We start from the raw sequence: 18,993 nt of genomic DNA, 5'->3' as shown, positions 1-18,993 counted from the left end.
CTACCTTAAACAGGAACTGCACTTCTTTTGGAATTGTGTCTCATTCACAATACTTAAGTAAGACAAGGACAGATATGTTGTTCTTTTTAATGCATTTTAACTTGAAAATAAACGTGAAACGCGAAAGTCAGCTAACAATAGAGAAAATGGTAGTCGCTCTATTCCGCCTATAAAGCGGTCTAAAAACATCCATCAATGTGTTATGTATATGCTTTAAGTATGTACAGGTATATATGTAATGTAGTCACAGGCACATTCATAATAACATGTAATAATTACATATTTTGCTGATTTCACAGACTTATCACAACGTTCACTTTTCCCTTCAATAACAAACCGTTTGCTAAGTGCTCAACAAGAAATACAAACTACGAACATAATAATTCAATCACTTACTGTACAATGTCTGCTGTCACTTGGATGCCAACTGATGGGATGTTTTTAATTTACCGTGTAGATGAAGTATTAAAAAAAAAGTTCCCAGACGAGCGTTGTTTCGTGTCTTTCTCTCAATACCCGTGAAAATTGACCGAGTTCTCGGTTTGTGGCCACAACCTTTTACTATCCAGGTGAGAGGCATGATTTATAATCTGGAATTAACTTTCACGGGCTCAGGGGCGATGCAGCAGCTTAGTATGTCAACATAGCTAGTTCGCTCTCTGTGATCAATGTGCAGCTAAAAATACAGTATTTTTTATATGTAAACACTTATAACAACAATATAACTAATACTTAACATTCATGTAACAAGATACAAATGGGATATTGTTCACGGTTTTTGGATGTTTTTTTAGAGTGCTTTATGGGCGGAATAGTGTACCCCCTTAGCTGCATTGTTAGCCACCTCCTACTTACCGTATTTTACAACTTAGAATGCATAAAAAAAGAAAAACATATTTGTTCTTATTTTATAGGGATTGTGAATGATAGACACTATTCCAAAAAAGTACAGTTCCCCTTTAAGTTGATTCAGGAAAAATACACAAAAAAATATTAATACCCTGGCCGCAACAGCCCAGAATATATTTAGCATCTGTTACAGCCGTATGGATAAGCACAGACCCTAATTGTTGTAAAGTAAAGTTGCACAAAACAAAACTTTAACTTTCGTCAAGTATGACATCTCACAAAATATCAGCACACTTCACAAAACCAGTTCAGCAAGTTAATTTTGAGCGTGATCTGCCTTTTCTCGACCTTTTTTGCGACACTCATTCTGAGTGAAGGAGCAACAATTGGTGTCAAAGTTACAGCAACATAAAAACAATGAACATAAGCCTTAAAGGGGTCATATTATCAATCAATCAATCAATGTTTATTTATATAGCCCTAAATCACAGGTGTCTCAAAGGGCTGCACAAGCCACAACGACATCCTCGGTATAGCCCACATTAGGGCAAGGAAAAACTCACCCCAGTGGGACGTCGATGTGAATGACTATGAGAAACCTTGGAGAGGACCGCATATGTGGGTAACCCCCCCCTCTAGGGAGACCGAATGCAATGGATGTCGAGTGGGTCTAACATAATATTGTGAGAGTCCAGTCCATAGTGGATCCAGCATAACAGTAAGAGTCCAGTCCACAGTGGGGTCAGCAGGAAACCATCCCGAGCGGAGACGGGTCAGCAGCGCAGAGATGTTCCCAACCGATATACAGGCGAGCGGTCTACCCCGGGTCCCGACCCCGGACAGCCAGCACCCCGTCCATGGCCACCGGATCTGTGTGTCTCCCCTTCCACAAGGGATAGGGGGGAGCAGAGGAGAAAAGAAAAGAAACGGCAGATCAACTGGTCTAAAAAAAGGGGGGCTATTCAAAGGCTAGAGTATACAAATGAGTTTTGAGATGGGACTTAAATGTTTCTACTGAGGTAGCATCTCTAACTGTTACCGGGAGGGCATTCCATAGTGCTGGAGCCCGAATAGAAAACGCTCTACAGCCCGCAGACTTTTTTTGGGCTCTGGGAATCACTAATAAGTCGGAGTTCTTTGAACGCAGATTTCTTGCCGGGACATATGGTACAATACAATCGGCAAGATAGGCTGGAGCTAAACCGTGTAGTATTTTATACGTAAGTAGTAAAACCTTAAAGTTGCATCTTAAGTGCACAGGAAGCCAGTGCAGGTGAGCCAGTATAGGCGTAATATGATCAAACTTTCTTGTTCTTGTCAAAAGTCTAGCAGCCGCATTTTGTACCAACTGTAATCTTTTAATGCTAGACATAGGGAGACCCGAAAATAATACGTTACAGTAATCGAGACGAGACGTAACGAACGCATGAATAATGATCTCAGCGTCGCTAGTGGACAAAATGGAACGAATTTTAGCGATATTACGGAGATGAAAGAAGGCCGTTTTAGTAACACTCTTAATGTGTGACTCGAAGGAGAGAGTTGGGTCGAAGATAATACCCAGATTATGATTTTTTTTTTACATTTAAAACACTTCCCTGTGGTCTACATAACATGGAATGCTGGTTATTTGGTCAAAATGTTGCATGGATTATGTTTACAGACCATCTTCAAGCCGCTTTCTGTGAGCGGTCTTATTTACGTGCCTCCACTTCGACAGTCATGTGGTAGTTTTTAGCGCTTCCATAGTGAGTCTACTGACAGATATAGGTTCCAACTTTACCCTATTTTGTATTATAAATGGCAACAACGGAGGATGCATGTGCATGTACGAACCAGTCTGCCCCACAACAAGAGGATAGAGCAGTGGTTCTTAACCTGGGTTCGATCGAACCCTACGGGTTCGGTGAGTCGGGCTCAGGGGTTCGGCGGAGGTCAAGACACACCCGACTCATCGTGTATATAAAAACTTTTCCCTATCGGCGTATTACAGATACGGCAACAGCAGAAGTCAGACTGATTTGCAGGTGTGTAATTTGTTGTGAGTTTATGCACTGTGTTGGTTTTGTTCTTTGAACAAGGTGATGTTCATGCACGGTTCATTTTGTGCACCAGTAAAAAAACATGGTAACACTTTAGTATGGGGAACATATTCACCATTAATTACTTGCTTATTAACATGCAAATTAGCAACATATTGGCTCTTAACTAGTCGATATTAAGTACTTATTAATGCCTTATTCGGCATGGCCTTATTATAACCCTAACCCTCTAACCCTGGCCCTAACCCTCTAACCCTAACCAAATAACTCTAAATTAAGTCTTTATTACTTAGAATTTGTTCCCCTAGTGTCTAAAAAACTCTAAATTAAGTCTTTGTTACTTACAATATGATCCCCATACTAAAGTGTTACCAAAAACATATAACTTTGTCTTGAATTTGAAAAAAACAACATTTTATTTTTCACTAAAAAAGGGTTCAGTGACCGCGCATAAGAAACTGGTGTGGTTCGGTACCTCCAACAAGGTTAAGAACCACTGGGATAGAGAAAAAGAAGGAGCTTATGGACTACAACGTCAGACTACAATGGCGTACTTGTGCAAAGATCTTTGGATACATTTTTACCATATATAGAGATAACCGCACAAGCACATGTCAGAACAAATTCCAATGGATGAAGTATGAAGGAAGGTAAGATTATATTATAAATATCACTGTTGCCATTTATAATACAAAATAGTGTAAAGTTGGAACTTATCCTGTATCTGTCAGTAGACTCACTATGGAAGCGCTAAAAACTACCACATGACTGTCGAAGTGGAGGCACGTAAATAAGACCGCTCCCAGAAAGCGGCTTGAAGATGGTCTGTAATATATTATAAATATAATGGTTTGAGTTCAAATTTTGGGGATTTATGCAGTGCTCAAGTACACATTAACTTGTACCGTCAGGTAAGAAAAGCTGGTTTTGCGTTAAGTTAAAGATTTTGTAAGAGTCTGCAGTCATTGTATTTGTTGCTTTTTATCAGTGGTTAGCTTATGTGAATACTTGAGATGAGCTACGTCAGGCATGTCTGTGTAAAATTGCCGGTGCATGTGAACTTTCACCTTTGTCATTGATAGGGTTGTACGGTATACCGGTACTAATAAAGTACCGCAATACCAAGGAATTGAAAATGGCACTATACTGCCTTTGAAAAATACCGGTATTTTTTTCTTCCATCCGCGTGCTGCGGTGATGTTGAGGAACCGAGGAGCATGTTGAGCGCACAAGCAGAAACAGTGACGAGAGGAAAACTGGCAAATAAAGGCTATTCGACTTGTTAATAAAGAGGGTGCGTGAAGCGCAAAAGGTATTTAGGCTTCAAAACTATTGATCAAGGTGAAAAGCCACGCTGCAAGCAGTGCTTGAAAACATGCATCGCCAAACGTGGCGCTTCAAATTTACGTAATCATTTAAAAAAAAACAATAATCCAGACTTGCACAATACGTTTACAGGTGGCCTAGTGGTTAGAGTGTCCGCCCTGAGATCGGTAGGTCGTGAGTTCCAACCTCGGCCGAGTCATACCAAAGACTATAAAAATGGGACCCATTACCTCCCTGCTGGGAACTCAGCATCAAGGGTTGGAATTGGGGGTTAAATCACCAAAAATGATTCCCGGGCGCGGCCACCGCTGCTGCCCACTGCTCCCCTCACCTCCCAGGGGCTGATCAAAGGTGATGGGTCAAATGCAGAGAATAATTTCGCCACACCCAGTGAGTGTGTGACAATCATTGGTACAAAAAAAATAAAAAATAAAAATGTAGTTAACTAGCTCCCCTGTTCCGGCATACAGATACGTAGACGCGCACACAGCTGCTTGGCTCGACGCCAAATATTAGCAGAGTTCCAACAGCCCACGTAGTGCAGACTAATGCAAGTGAAATGACAAAATGTTGTAACAAATTACTATAATTTGTGTTTTATTTTTAACAATGTGTGTTTTGCCTGCTACATGTCCTGGCTGCGTACTTTTAGCCATATATTGTAGTAGAGATGTCCGATAATATCGGACTGCCGATATTATCGGCCGATAAATGCTTTAAAATGTAATATCGGAAATTATCGGTATCGGTTTCTAAAAGTAAAAGTTGTGACTTTTTATAACGCCGCTGTATGGAGTGGTACACGGACATAGGGAGAAGTACAGAGCGCCAATAAATCTTAAAAGGCACTGCCTCTGCGTGCCGGCCCAATCACATAATATCTACGGCTTTTCACACACACAATTGAATGCCAAGTATACTTGGTCAACAGCCATACAGGTCACACTGAGGGTGGCCGTATAAACAACTTTAACACTGTTACAAATATGCGCCACACTGCGATCCCACACCAAACAGGAATGACAAACACATTTCGGGAGAACATCCGCACCGCAACACAACATAAACACAACAGAACAAATACCCAGAAGTTCTTGCAGCTATAACTCTTCCGGGACGCTACAATATACACCCCCCGCAACACCATTCCCCCCGCCCACCTCAACCTCCTCATGCTCTCTCAGGGAGAGCATGTCCCAAATTCCAAGATGCTGTTTTGAGGAATGTTAAAAAAAATAATGCACTTTGTGACTTCAATAATAAATATGGCAGTGCCATGTTGGCATTTGTTTTTCCATAAATTGAGTTGATTTATTTTGGAAAACCTTGTTACATTGTTTAATGCATCCAGCGGGGCATCACAACAAAATTAGGCATAATAATGTGTTAATTCCACGACTGTATCTATCATATCGGTTGATATCGGAATCGGTAATTAAGAGTTGGACAATATCGGATATCGGCAAAAAAGCCATTATCGGACATCTCTAGTTTGTAGTATTTACTAATTATTGTATTTGTCTTAAAGCACAGACCAAGAATGGCAATTATGAAGCATTTGATAAAATGTCAGACTATTCTGTTCTAACCTAATGCTAGATTAGGCAGACTATATGTAATATATACAATTGTTCTTTGAGTAAAACAAGAAAAGCCAAATGTGATTAATGCCGTTTTATTTTTTGTTTGATTCTTCCAAAATGGTTCTTTGTGTGCGATAAGAACCATATGTTTAATGAATTGTAAGATTTTTTCATTACAATGAAGCCAAAAATAAAAAAATTTGTGGTCCCCTTTATTTTAAAAAAGTATGGCTATACATTTTGGTACTGGTACCAATATATCAGGACAACCCTCGTCTTTGATGCTAGTTTGACCCTGGAGATAATTATTTCTGTTCCCATTATTTCCCTATGACAAAGTTGTTTAGTAAACCAAACTAATCGGCTATCAACTAGTGTTTGAAACCTAAGAAAATGTGTCATTTGCTGGAAATTTTGACTCAGAGGTGCTTTAAAAAGTTGTAGAATTGTATCTTGTATAAGATTAATTTTGCAGTGTCTCCTCACCCTACATTTGTCTGGACCAATATAGATCATCGCTACCAAATGTGTGTGTCTCAGACTCTTCATGTATGTGGGTCTGTGTGTGTACGTTCGGTCCAGAACATGCGTCCGCCCCCGTATGTATCAAAGTAGCGCCTGGCCGCGGCCTGTAGCTCTCTGTGTGTTCCAACCACAGATTATAGGCCCCGTCATCAAACGGAAGGGCTCACAAGACGGCCCAAAATGTGACTATTCTACATCTGAGGGAGCTGATAGCCGCTATTGTGTACGTTGGAGCATGTGTGCTTATATAGAGGCCTGGCTTTGGTGGTATTTCTGCATGTGGGTGGCCTACGTGTGTGCGGGAGGGGGTTACATGGATACACATAGGCTTGAGGACGTTCACCTGGGACACAGCATAGAACTTTGCGCCCGTCATGTAGCTAGACAGAATAGAAACAATAATATCAATATATATCGCGATAGACTATTTCAATTAAAAAAAATGCATTCCATATAAAATTTGTTTTTTTCTTCGGAAAAAATAGGAAGTTGCGAAGCAAGGTTGGTTGCATGAACAAACACACTCGCTCTCTGATAACCGAGCAAGTGATGTCTGATCAGTGGGAGTGACTTGCTAACAGCCAATCGGGTAACAGTATCAACTATGAAGTTTGGTTGCGCCATCTTGTTGTCGTTGATTATTTGCATGGAGTGAGAAGAGAAAGTAAAAATGAAGAAATTGTGGATAGAACAGGAAAAGTCACCTGGACAGTATGGTAGTTTTTTGGATTTTTAAAAAAATGGACCGTAGTCAATGTGGTCTGTAAATGATGCAAGGCGAGTCCCCACCAAGACCAATAATACCACACCACCTTAGCGCTCACCCTTTAGAGCACAGCTGTAACTTCCTGGCATTAAAGGGGAACATTATCACCAGACCTATGTAAGCGTCAATATATACCTTGATGTTGCAGAAAAAAGACCTTTTTTTTTTTAACCGATTTCCGAACTCTAAATGGGTGAATTTTGGTGAATTAAACGCCTTTCTATTATTCGCTCTCGGAGCGATGACGTCACAACGGGAAGCAATCCGCCATTTTCTCAAACACATTACAAACACCAAGTCAAATCAGCTCTGTTATTTTCCGTTTTTTCGACTGTTTTCCGTACCTTGGAGACATCATGCCTCGTCGGTGTGTTGTCGGAGGGTGTAACAACACGAACAGGGACGGATTCAAGTTGCACCAGTGGCCCAAAGATGCGAAAGTGGCAAGAAATTGGACGTTTGTTCCGCACACTTTACCGACGAAAGCTATGCTACGACAGAGATGGCAAGAATGTGTGGATATCCTGCGACACTCAAAGCAGATGCATTTCCAACTGGACTGGACAGATCAGCTTTCAGGAAAAGAGAGCGGATGAGGGTATGTCTACAGAATATATTAATTGATGAAAACTGGTCTGTCTGCACTCTCAAAGTGCATGTTGTTGCCAAATGTATTTCATATGCTGTAAACCTAGTTCATAGTTGTTTGTTTCCTTTAATGCCAAACAAACACATACCAATCGTTGGTTAGAAGGCGATCGCCGAATTCGTCCTCGCTTTCTCCCGTGTCGCTGGCTGTCGTGTCGTTTTCGTCGGTTTCGCTTGCATACGGTTCAAACCGATATGGCTCAATAGCTTCAGTTTCTTCTTCAATTTCGTTTTCGCTACCTGCCTCCACACTACAACCATCCGTTTCAATACATGCGTAATCTGTTGAATCGCTTAAGCCGCTGAAATCCGAGTCTGAATCCGAGCTAATGTCGCTATACCTTGCTGTTCTATGCGCCATGTTTGTTTGTATTGGCATCACTGTGTGACGTCACAGGAAAATGGACGGGTGTATATAACGATGGTTAAAATCAGGCACTTTGAAGCTTTTTTTAGGGATATTGCGTGATGGGTAAAATTCTGAAAAAAACTTCGAAAAATAAAATAAGCCACTGGGAACTGATTTTTAATGGTTTTAACCCTTCTGAAATTGTGATAATGTTCCCTTTTAAACCTGCAGGAATTTCTGTTTACATTTTCACACTTTCATTATTTTCTTACACTTTATTAAGCATTTCTTACTTATTCCTTATTTGTGCACCCATATTTTAAGATGTTATTGTTAAGTGTTCAATGTGATTTAAAATTTTTGTTTATATTGATTTTTTTCCATGCTTGTGTTGACATTTCTTTTCCTTTCTGCCTTGATAGCTGAGGGGATTAGAATCAGAATTAGGTTACCTTTGAAACAAAAATGTTTACATTTAATATATTTTTCTCCTGGTCCTTATTTTTAATAGGTCATAAAACATCAATAATTATCGATATCAACGGATACGAAACACTTCAGCCATATTGCCCAGCCCTAATACAATCGCAACATATTGTCAAATGAATACCTCTCTCACCGTGTCAATCAAAATTGAGCATTATATGTACATTTTATATAAATGTGTGTCGCGGAAAAAAAATTAGTGACAAGCTGCGACATGAACTGTTAGCGTCCCGACTGAAGGCTAGAGAGTAGAGATGTCTGATAACGGCTTTTTTGCCGATATCCCGATATTGTCCAACTCTTAATTACCAATTCGGATATCAACCGATACCGATATATACAGTCGTGAAATTAACACAATATTATGCCTAATTTTGTTGTGATGACCCGCTGGATGCATTAAACAATGTAACAAGGTTTTCCAAAATAAATCAACTCAAGTTATGGAAAAAAATGCCAACATGGCACTGCCATATTTATTATTGAAGTCACAAAGTGCATTATTTTTTTTAACATGCCTCAAAACAGCAGCTTGGAATTTGGGACATGCTCTCCCTGAGAGAGCATGAGGAGGTTGAGGTGGGCATGGTTGGGGGGGCAGGGTTGAGGTGGGTGGGTAGAGGGTAGCGGGGGGTGTATATTGTAGTGTCCCGGAAGAGTTAGTGCTGCAAGGGGTTCTGGGTATTTCTTCTGTTGTGTTTATATTGTGTTACAGTGCGGATGTTCTCCCGAAATGTGTTTGTCATTTTTGTTTGGTGTGGGTTCACAGTGTGGCGCATATTTGTAACAGTGTTAAAGTTGTTTATACGGCCACCCTCAGTGTGACCTGTATGGCTGTTGACCAACTATGCTTTGCATTCACTTGTGTGTGTGAAAAGCTGTAGATATTATGTGACTGGGCCGGCACGCAAAGGCATTGCCTTTAAGGTTTATTGGCGCTCTCTACTTCTCCCTACGTCCGTGTACAGAGCAGCGTTTTAAAAAGTCATGAATTTTACTTTTTGAAACAGATACCGATAATTTTAAAACTAATACCGATCATTTCCGATATTACATTTTAAAGCATTTATCGGCCGATAAGATCGGCAGTCCGATATTATTGGACATCTCTACTAGAGAGTGTGGCTAAAATCTGTCCATCCGCAGTGCGGTGCCACTTCTAAGTTACTAATCCTTGCCTTGATGGCTGTACATTCATAGTATTTCAAGTACCATTATCACTGGAAGAATAGCTAAACATACAACACACCGAGAAAGAGAGCAGGAGGAGACAAGTGCTTTGAGCTGGGTTGCTAGATCGGAAATGACAAATCATCATGGCAGAAGCTTAAAAAAAATCTAATTTTGGGGAAAATAATTGTACATCATAGAAATAAAGTTGTGAAGAGGAAAAAAAAAATGATTTAAAAAAACATGAAAAGCAAATCAAATGTTTAGAAATCCAAATAACTTATTTTGCTGCTGTTTCTATATGCCACAAACAAGACAGAGTCGCCTGAGAGCACCCGCTGCTCCTAGAGAAGAGCGATACATGGTTTCATGTCAAAGTCGCCAGAAGACCTGAAACAGATGCTAGATTTGTCACTAGTCGCATTTTTGAAAAAGAGTATCTGGAGGGCTGTGAACACTCGCTAAATATATCGACAACGTCAAGAAGTCCCCCCTGCTACGTCGTCTTATTCTCTGGCAGAGCAGGTGTGTCATGGTGATGTTGGGATGCATGCTACCACCTACTGTACGATGTTGTAACTACAATCTACATTCACAGACAGTCCCATTAGGATGTTTTATTGAAATATTCATCGTGCCATTTTTAAAAATGCTAAATTGTCATATTTATGTGTGTGAAAGTCACTGTTTAGGCGTGTGTGGCAAACTAAATCAGTACATCTTCAGTGTGTATGAAACAATTTTACAATGACATTTGTTCATAGAGGTCCTATTATGCAATACCAACATTTCTGCGCAAGTTCCGATAATTTGAACTCAAATCATGGTGAAGATATTTATTAAACAATCTCACTCTCCTTCATATTTATTAACTTGTTTGCCTTCGGGGCCCAACTTTTTCATTACAGAGGGGCTCAGGACAAATCAAATATCAAATATTAACACAAAATTAGTCATTTTACTCCTGATGTTAATCGTAGTTAATAATTATATATAGCCTACTTACAGATCAACAAGACAAACTTTGTCAAATGATATGAATCACAAAGATTGTTATCAAGGTTTAGGTCAGGCTGATTACAAAAACAAGTTCTGATCAAATATACTGCAAAAGAAGGCACTCAAAAACTGATGAAAAATAATTTTACATACAATTTCTTACTGCCAAAATAAATGAATTCTAACTCAATTAAAATTTTATAATGTATTTTTTTATGTCAATAAAATATGAATGCAAATAAAAATACAGCTTCACCACTTTAGTCATAATTTTTGCGCTTATGAAACGCCTCTATGACTTTAGCTTCAGACTTCTGTTTGTTAGATATTGTCATTACTGCCACAAGTTGTGGAAAAGTGTGATACAACGGAGTACTGTTGCGACCCATACAGACCACAGCTGAGAAACACCGGGTTTCCCTTTAATGTAATTGAATGTGGCGTTCCGCCACGGCATTTTTATTGCCGCCAAACCTTGAAAATAAGGGCTTTTTTGTACTTGAAAACAAATTAAATATATTGTAGCCCCCAGAAGAAATTACACATTGTCCGGCGCTATTTTAAACTTTTATTACCAATCTTAAGATAACAATGGTGCAATTCCAACATGTTTTTACCTACCATGAAAACACTTTTGTGTAGCGAGTCTTCGCTTCCCACAACACTTCCTCATTCTCTGCCAATCACCTTTCAGTCACGGACGGTGTGTTTGTTTAATTAATAAATCAATTAATGAAAACGGATTTGTTTTAAATATATGTATACATTTTTTAGCTTTTTAAACAAAAATCATATCATCCTAGCAAATTACTCGATGACGTCACCGTGACCACGCCCTCACCTCCACAGGTATCTTGGCAGTTTAGGAGAACCCCTGAAACAAACATTTTTACGCAGCCCACAATTGGCGCCGGCCCTATGGTTAAGAAACTCTGCTTTAAACGAGCCGTTTGGAATGTAAATAGCTTGTGACGTATTTTTCCCAAATGTGACGTGAGCGTATATCTCCATACAGCATACCTGCCAACTACTCCGGTTTTCCCGTAATTAGTACGGTTTTCATCAACCTATTCCGGGTTACGGTTGCAGTGATAAAAAATACGGTTTTTCATTAATTAAAAAGTTTATTAAAGTTTTATTCACGAAATCGCGTAACAACAATGACAATCGACACTGCTTCCCGTAACTTCCTATCGAGCCATTCCGAATGCTATGCGCAAGGCTATTTATAGCACCGCTGCCAAGCACGAGGCACCATGCAGTTGCCATTGTTTCCAAACGAGCGAACGATCATGGAATCAGCCGGAGGAAAATCGCAAACGAGTCTTAAACCGAAAAGAAAACTGCAGTCATTCCGTGAAGAATATTCAAAAGCCTATCCGGGAATAATTATCCGTTCCAAAAAGGGTGAAAACTACGCGAATTGCACCTTGTGTTCGATATTTCGATGACGACATTGGAAAAGTATTGTCAGTACTTCTGTCTTTGAGGGAATGCAATACGGCTTCCACAGGCGAAAACATTTACAAAATACTCGCGGAAGAAATAGACTCAAACGAAATTCCTTGGCAGAATTTGGTTTGCTTTGCTGCCGATAATGCTGCAGTGATGATGGGATCTAAAAAGGGTGTTGCAGCTTTCATTACGGAAATGTCTCCTTCGGTTTACATCGCCGGTAAGTACAGTTCGTAGCATAAAAAAACTCACAAAACATAAAATTTTAAGTAAATCTTTTATTACATAAACAATAAATCAAATCAAAAATAATTTCTGTGTACAGTATATCTTTTTATTTGTGATAACGATAACATGTTCAAAACAAGTAACATATAACTATCATACTATTTTATTACTTCTTAATTCTATGATGCTATTGAATTACATTTAATGAAGTAAACTTATCATAAAGTTACCATATCATTTTTGCAGTATGATCAATCTGATAGAATAAATTTGGATTTTAGCCACAAAAAGGTAATGACACCAATGTTATCTATTGAAATTGTTTAGTACTGTTATACTGTTAAAAGTGTTTATACTATTTATGCTTTCAAGTCCAAGTTGAAGAAATCTTGTTAAATGTTGACAGCATAACTACCAAAATACAGAAGTATGTCCTTAATATTTTTGCAGTGCTATTTCTGTTGAAAAGTTAAAATGATTACATTAGAGATGTGATGTGCCACTTTTCAAGTGTCTGATGGCTTAAATAAATTTTCATTAATTTTTCATATTTTGAATTCTTTTGAAAGGCTTACAAAAAAACTACATTTGAATTGTAATTCCATGCTATTGACAGGACTATTAATTTTAATGAAGTTAGCTTACCATGTTTACAGTATGATAATTGTGATAGAAATGTGAATTTTAGGCACAGAATGTTTTTTACAATTGAACAAGGCAGTAGATTATACAAGCTTGGACAGAAAGTTAATAATGACACCAATTTTTTTTTTTATGGAATTGTTTAGTACTGTTTTACCATTTGTTTACTGTAAAAAGTGTTTATACTGTTTATACTTTCAATTAACAAATTGAAGTCTTGTGAAAGGTTGACAGGATAACTGGCATTAACTGTCAAAATAATTTCAAACTATTGAAGTTAGCTTACAGAATAAACATGTCAATGATATATGGTTATGGTTATATATATGATTTTTGCTGTAATATTTTTGTTTTGAAAAGTCACTGTGACTGATAGAAAAGTGATGGTTTTAGCAACATTTTAACCTGTCTGAATGCTAATAATCATTTTGCGTCGGGGGGCGAAGCCCTGAACCCCCTACCAGGACTTTGTCCTGGACCTACCGGGGCCTGCGGCCACTGGACCCTGGCTACTAGGTTTTTCTGATTTCAAAAGTTGGCAGGTATGATACAGTATATGGTAGAAATTTACCCAAAGATCTTTGCACGAGTCCGCCATTGTAGCGCCGACGCTGTAGTCAATAAGCTCCTTCTTTTTCTCAGACTGGCTCGTACATGCACCCTCCGCTTTTGCCATTTCTAATACAAAGTAGCGTATAGTTGTAACTTATATCTGTCAGTCAACTCGCTATGGAAGCGCTAAAAACTACAACAAAAGATGGTTGGTAGAAGACACTGTCGAAGTGGAGGCACATAAATAAGACCCGCCCACAAAACGGTGCATCCTTAAGAGACTGTCAGAAAGCGGCTTGAAGATGGTCCGTAAAACAACCTGTGCAACATTTTGACCAAGGAATCCCCATTATGTGTTATGTAGACCACAGGGAAGTGTTTCAAATGTAGAATATTAATCATAATATGGCCCCTTTAAAAGATGAACGCAAGTGCAGCTTACAATAAATCAAAATGTGGAAAAAAATTACATTTTGGTGCATTTTAAGCAGTCAGACGAAGCTTCTTATGTGATCTATTGTGACTGTGGGTCAGCTAAGGTTTAGGGTCTGGGGAATGCGACTGTATATGTCAATGAAGGAGAATGGAAATACAGGCGCGCGCGCGCGCGTGCGCGTGTGTGTGTGTGTGTGTGTGTGTGTGTGTGTGTGTGTGTGTGTGTGTGGGATGAAGCAAGAGAAATAGGGAGGTGTAAGAGAGAGGTGGTGTTATATAATTAGCTTACAGACAGTTCTGCAGATTTGACGTTTCACACACACACACACACACGTAGCACAGGTGGCAAAACCAGTCGAGCGGCTCCCTCCCTCCCACGCACATTCATAAAAGTGACTGAATGACAGGCTGGCTGACTGCATGACGACAGACAAACAGTCCACACCACACACACGCCTACGGGGCTTGCATGTTCATTTTAAAAGAGACACAGGGGGAGGAGGAGTCTTTCCTGTTATTGTCGGATCAGCGTTGTAGATCGGGCTCATTGTGTCCCTTTTTTAAGGGCGGCGACTGTCATGTTGCAGCACGACGGCTCTTTTGTCCTGCGCTGTTGATCTTTCGTAGACTAAACTGTCGCCGGTTCCTCCTACTCCGTGTCCAACAACAACTCCTTTTGGGCTCAACTAGTTTTATCGGTTTTAATTTTACCACTAAATGCTGAGACACAGAGACCGACCGCCAAAGGAATCCATGAACTGAGGACAATGCATCCTAGCAATACCCAGACACCGTGAAAGTACACCCTCTTGACAACGTGGTGGAACATGCTTTCATTGGCGTTTGGATATGCAGTGTCAACAAGATACATTGTATTAAAAAGTCCTCAAAAGGAGACGGTATTAACACAAATGTCTTTAGCTCATGCGGAAAAAACATCAAAGTAAAAGCAGTGACACCATAATATTTAAAGTACTACAAAACTGTGGCCTGTAGAGGTAGATGTACGTGTGCTCACACACCTCCCACTTCCAGCAGAGCGAGGACGAGGCAAAGTCGTGACTGCGGACGCCCTCAAACATTCTGCCGACGTGCGAAAGCTCTGTGATGAAGTATGGTGCAAATGGCAAACATAATAAACCGGGCCTGGAAAAAGTATAGAAATGAGCGTGGATATGATGGAAGATTTGACTACGTTTACACTGGAGGCCAAAGAGGCCCGAATCAGATTTTTTCTAAGTCAAATTTTTTCCAGCTGACTGTTTACACTGCCAGTAAAATGTGACCTTTATCAGACTCCAGTATAAACGCACACAGGCCCCAATGTGGCCCCAATGTGGCCCCAATGTGGCCCCAATGTGGCCCCAATGTGGCCTCGACGTCACTTGCATGCATACTAGCCAAACCTCCCGAATTTTTCGGGAGACTCCCGAAATTCAGCACCTCTCCCGAAAACCTCCCGGGACAAATATTCTCCCGAAAATCTCCCGGTTTTCAGCCGGAGCTGAAAGCCACGCCCCCTTCCATGCGAACCTGAGTGAGGACAGCCTTTTTTCATGACAGGAGGACAACAGGGTGACGAGAACTAAATCATCCAGACTAGAGATACATTGTATTATTATGTTTATCTTACTTAAAAATAAATATATTTATTAATTTTTAAAAAAAATTAAAAAAATACATTTTTACTATATTTTGCTAAAAACATCAAAATTAATTGTATTTTTCTTTGTATTTTTTCCTGACTCCTTATTGCATCCAGCCATAGAATTATACATTAAAATAAACATATTTGAAATAATTGATTTTAAATTATCATAATAATTCATTTAAAATGACCATATTTAATTATTAAAATAATTGCTTGTTTATCAACAACTTTAGCATTTTATTCATTACATTTTGAAACTCTCAGAAACCAAGTTATGTTATATTCCTTAATATTTATTTATGCAAGTTTGAAGTATCAATTATCCAAACACAGTTTTGTTTGCATATTTTCAGGATGTAGATATATATATATATAGATAGATAGATAGATAGATTATATATATATATATATATATATATATATATATATATATATATAGATAGATAGATAGATAGATAGATAGATAGATAGATAGATAGATAGATAGATATGAAATACTTGACTTGGTGAATTCTAGCTGTCAATATACTCCTCCCCTCTTAACCACGCCCCCAACCACGCCCTGCCCCACCCCCGACCACGCCCCCACCCCCCACCTCCCGAAATCGGAGGTCTCAAGGTTGGCAAGTATGCTAGCATGGACAGTTCGATAAAGTGAAAACAAAGGAAGTTGACAGGATTCTGTAAATGAACAAGGAAGTAGCTACTACTGCAAAATAATAAAGTCGCCACTAGGGGTGTAACGGTACGTGTATTTGTATTGAACCGTTTCGGTACGGGGGTTCTGGTTCGGTTCGGAAGTGTACTGAACGAGTTTCCACACGAACATATTAAGTAGCGTAACGCACGTTGTGTAAACAATGCACACCGAGGCACAACACACAGCATGCTAGCAGCTAACGGACTACGATAGACTGACCATACGTCCTCTTTTCACCGGACATGTCCTCTTTTGCGGAGCTGTCAGGGCGAAGTTTCTTAAAAACCTCAAATGTCCGGCATTTTGAGTTAGGGTTGCGTGTATTTTCAATGTACGTTCCGAACCGTGACCTCTTAACCGAGGTAGGTACCGAACCGGAATTTTTGTGTACCGTTACACCTCTAGTCGCCACACAAAATGATGTTTTTTTAAGTGAAAATACATTATACATAATGTGTGAATGGATGTATATATTGGGGGGGGTTCTAATCTTTTTATGGCTGTCAAGTAGGAGACACGGAGATCAGCAATGCTGAAAATACAGCTAATGCACGGATCTACGTTAGCTTTATTTTTTAACTCATGTAAACAATTAACGTTGGGACGGCGTGGCGCAGTGGAAGAATGGCCGTGCGCGACCCGAGGGTCCCTGGTTCAATCCCCACCTAGTACCAACCTCGTCATGTCCGTTGTGTCCTGAGCAAGACACTTCACCCTTGCTCCTGATGGGTGCTGGTTAGCGCCTTGCATGGCAGCTCCCTCCATCAGTGTGTGAATGTGTGTGTGAATGGGTAAATGTGGAAGTAGTGTCAAAGCGCTTTGAGCACCTTGAAGGTAGAAAAGCGCTATACAAGTACAACCCATTTATCATTTATCATTTAACGTAACATGTAAGTAATTATGCTACAGCGTCAATTACGGTCCTTCAACAATCGCAATTTCTTCGGAATCAAAACATATATTCCTATATTACACCAGTGGTTCTTAACCTTGTTGGAGGTACCGAACCCCACCAGTTTCATAAGCGCATTCACCGAACCATTCTGTAGTGAAAAATAAAATGGTTTTTTTCTCAAATTCAAGACAAAGTTATATGTTTTTTTACTGGTGCACAAAATGAACCGTGCATGAACATCATCTTGTTCAAAGAACAAAACCAACACAGTGCATGAACTCACAACAAATTACACACCTGCGAATCAGATGGAAAATTAGAGGGAACATTGTTTGGGGGTATCCATAATACGGCGATAGGGAGAAGTTTTTAATTTACACAATGAGTCGGGTGTGTCTTGACCTCCGCGGCGAAGGCTCCGCCGAACCCCTGAGGCCGACTCACCGAACCCCTAGGGTTCGATCGAACCCAGGTTAAGAACCACTATATTACACATAGCATATTATCTGCACACTATTAAATAGCCTTGCACCAACAATTCGGACGCCGAAACCAAATGTTATAGCGACGTATCCACTACCGCTGGCGGGTCGCGTCTTTCCCGCCGCACACAAATGACATAGCTCGCAAACAGGTCGTATTTCTGTTTAGATTGAAGTCACATTTGAAATGATCGATTTCCTTTTTGGATTTGGACTACCTCCTGATGTGGCCTGAATCGGATGCGAAAAGATCAGATTAGAAGCACTTAGGAGCGTTCAGACTGGCAAAAAAAGTCTGATCTGTCACTTGAGGGCAATAAAATCAGATTTACTGTGCAATGTAAACAGGACTTTTGACTCCGAGGGTCTCAACATTCTCCTTGTTGTGTCCAGTGACAGCTACATCGTGCGTGTGAAAGCAGTGGTGATGACGCGGGACGACTCGAGCGGAGGCTGGCTAGCGCAGGACGGGGGCGCTCTCAGCAGGGTGGGGGTCTGTCGCCTACGACCCACCGAGCTACCCCCATTGCCACCCTCCGGAAGCTCGCAGTTCCTCATCCGGGGCGAGCGGCTGCGGGACAAACAGGTGACGCCCGTCGGCCGCCACGACCACCGCATTTGAAAGAGATCAAAACGACTGACTGACGTACGTGTGGTTGACAGGTGATCCTGGACTGTCCACTGAGGAAAGACTTGGTGTACACTATAGCAACGCCCACCTTTCACCACTGGAAGGTGGAGGACCGAAGGTGTGGCCTGGGCTTCCAGGGTCCAGCTGATGCAAGGGCGTTCGACAGGGGGGTGCGGAAAGCCATCGAGGACCTGGCAGAAGGTACAAGCGAGTCTGTCCTATACGTCATTTCCACTAGTCTACAAACTACTAACGTCTTGCCTGGACTTTTTGGTGCACACAGGTCTTTAACAACCCCATCACTAGCAACCTGTACTTATGTGAATCTTACTCGACCCTACTTCTGTGGTTGGTTTCCTTCAGTTAAGGCGTACAAATCATTAATTTACCATTAATGGAAACAATGCTGAGCTAGTCTACTGAAGTTTGGCTGTCAAATTTGTCTATAGTGACCACTCAAAACAAACAGCCGAGGTGGCCACTCTATGCAGGTTAACAATAGGGGTGGGAAAAATATTGATACCTTTTTAAATGCTATACAGTCGAACATCGATTTACAAACTGCATTGGTTCTTGAAC

General features: G+C 40.3%; 1 protein-coding gene across 1 annotated transcript in view; it reads left to right on the top strand.

Annotated features, from left to right (window-relative positions):
• LOC133610059 (sprouty-related, EVH1 domain-containing protein 2-like) overlaps nt 1-18,993 on the top strand; it is a 65,573-nt gene that overhangs the window by 25,370 nt on the left and 21,210 nt on the right. The window contains exons 2-3 of the mRNA XM_061966123.1: nt 18,177-18,369; nt 18,447-18,615. Coding sequence (XP_061822107.1) covers nt 18,177-18,369; nt 18,447-18,615 — 362 coding nt within the window. The remainder of the gene's footprint in view (nt 1-18,176; nt 18,370-18,446; nt 18,616-18,993) is intronic.

This window comes from Nerophis lumbriciformis, linkage group LG02, assembly GCF_033978685.3.
Source record: "Nerophis lumbriciformis linkage group LG02, RoL_Nlum_v2.1, whole genome shotgun sequence".
Taxonomy (NCBI): domain Eukaryota; kingdom Metazoa; phylum Chordata; class Actinopteri; order Syngnathiformes; family Syngnathidae; genus Nerophis; species Nerophis lumbriciformis.
The sequence above is the reverse complement of the archived record's forward strand: the minus strand, read 5'-3'. Positions and strand labels throughout refer to the sequence as shown.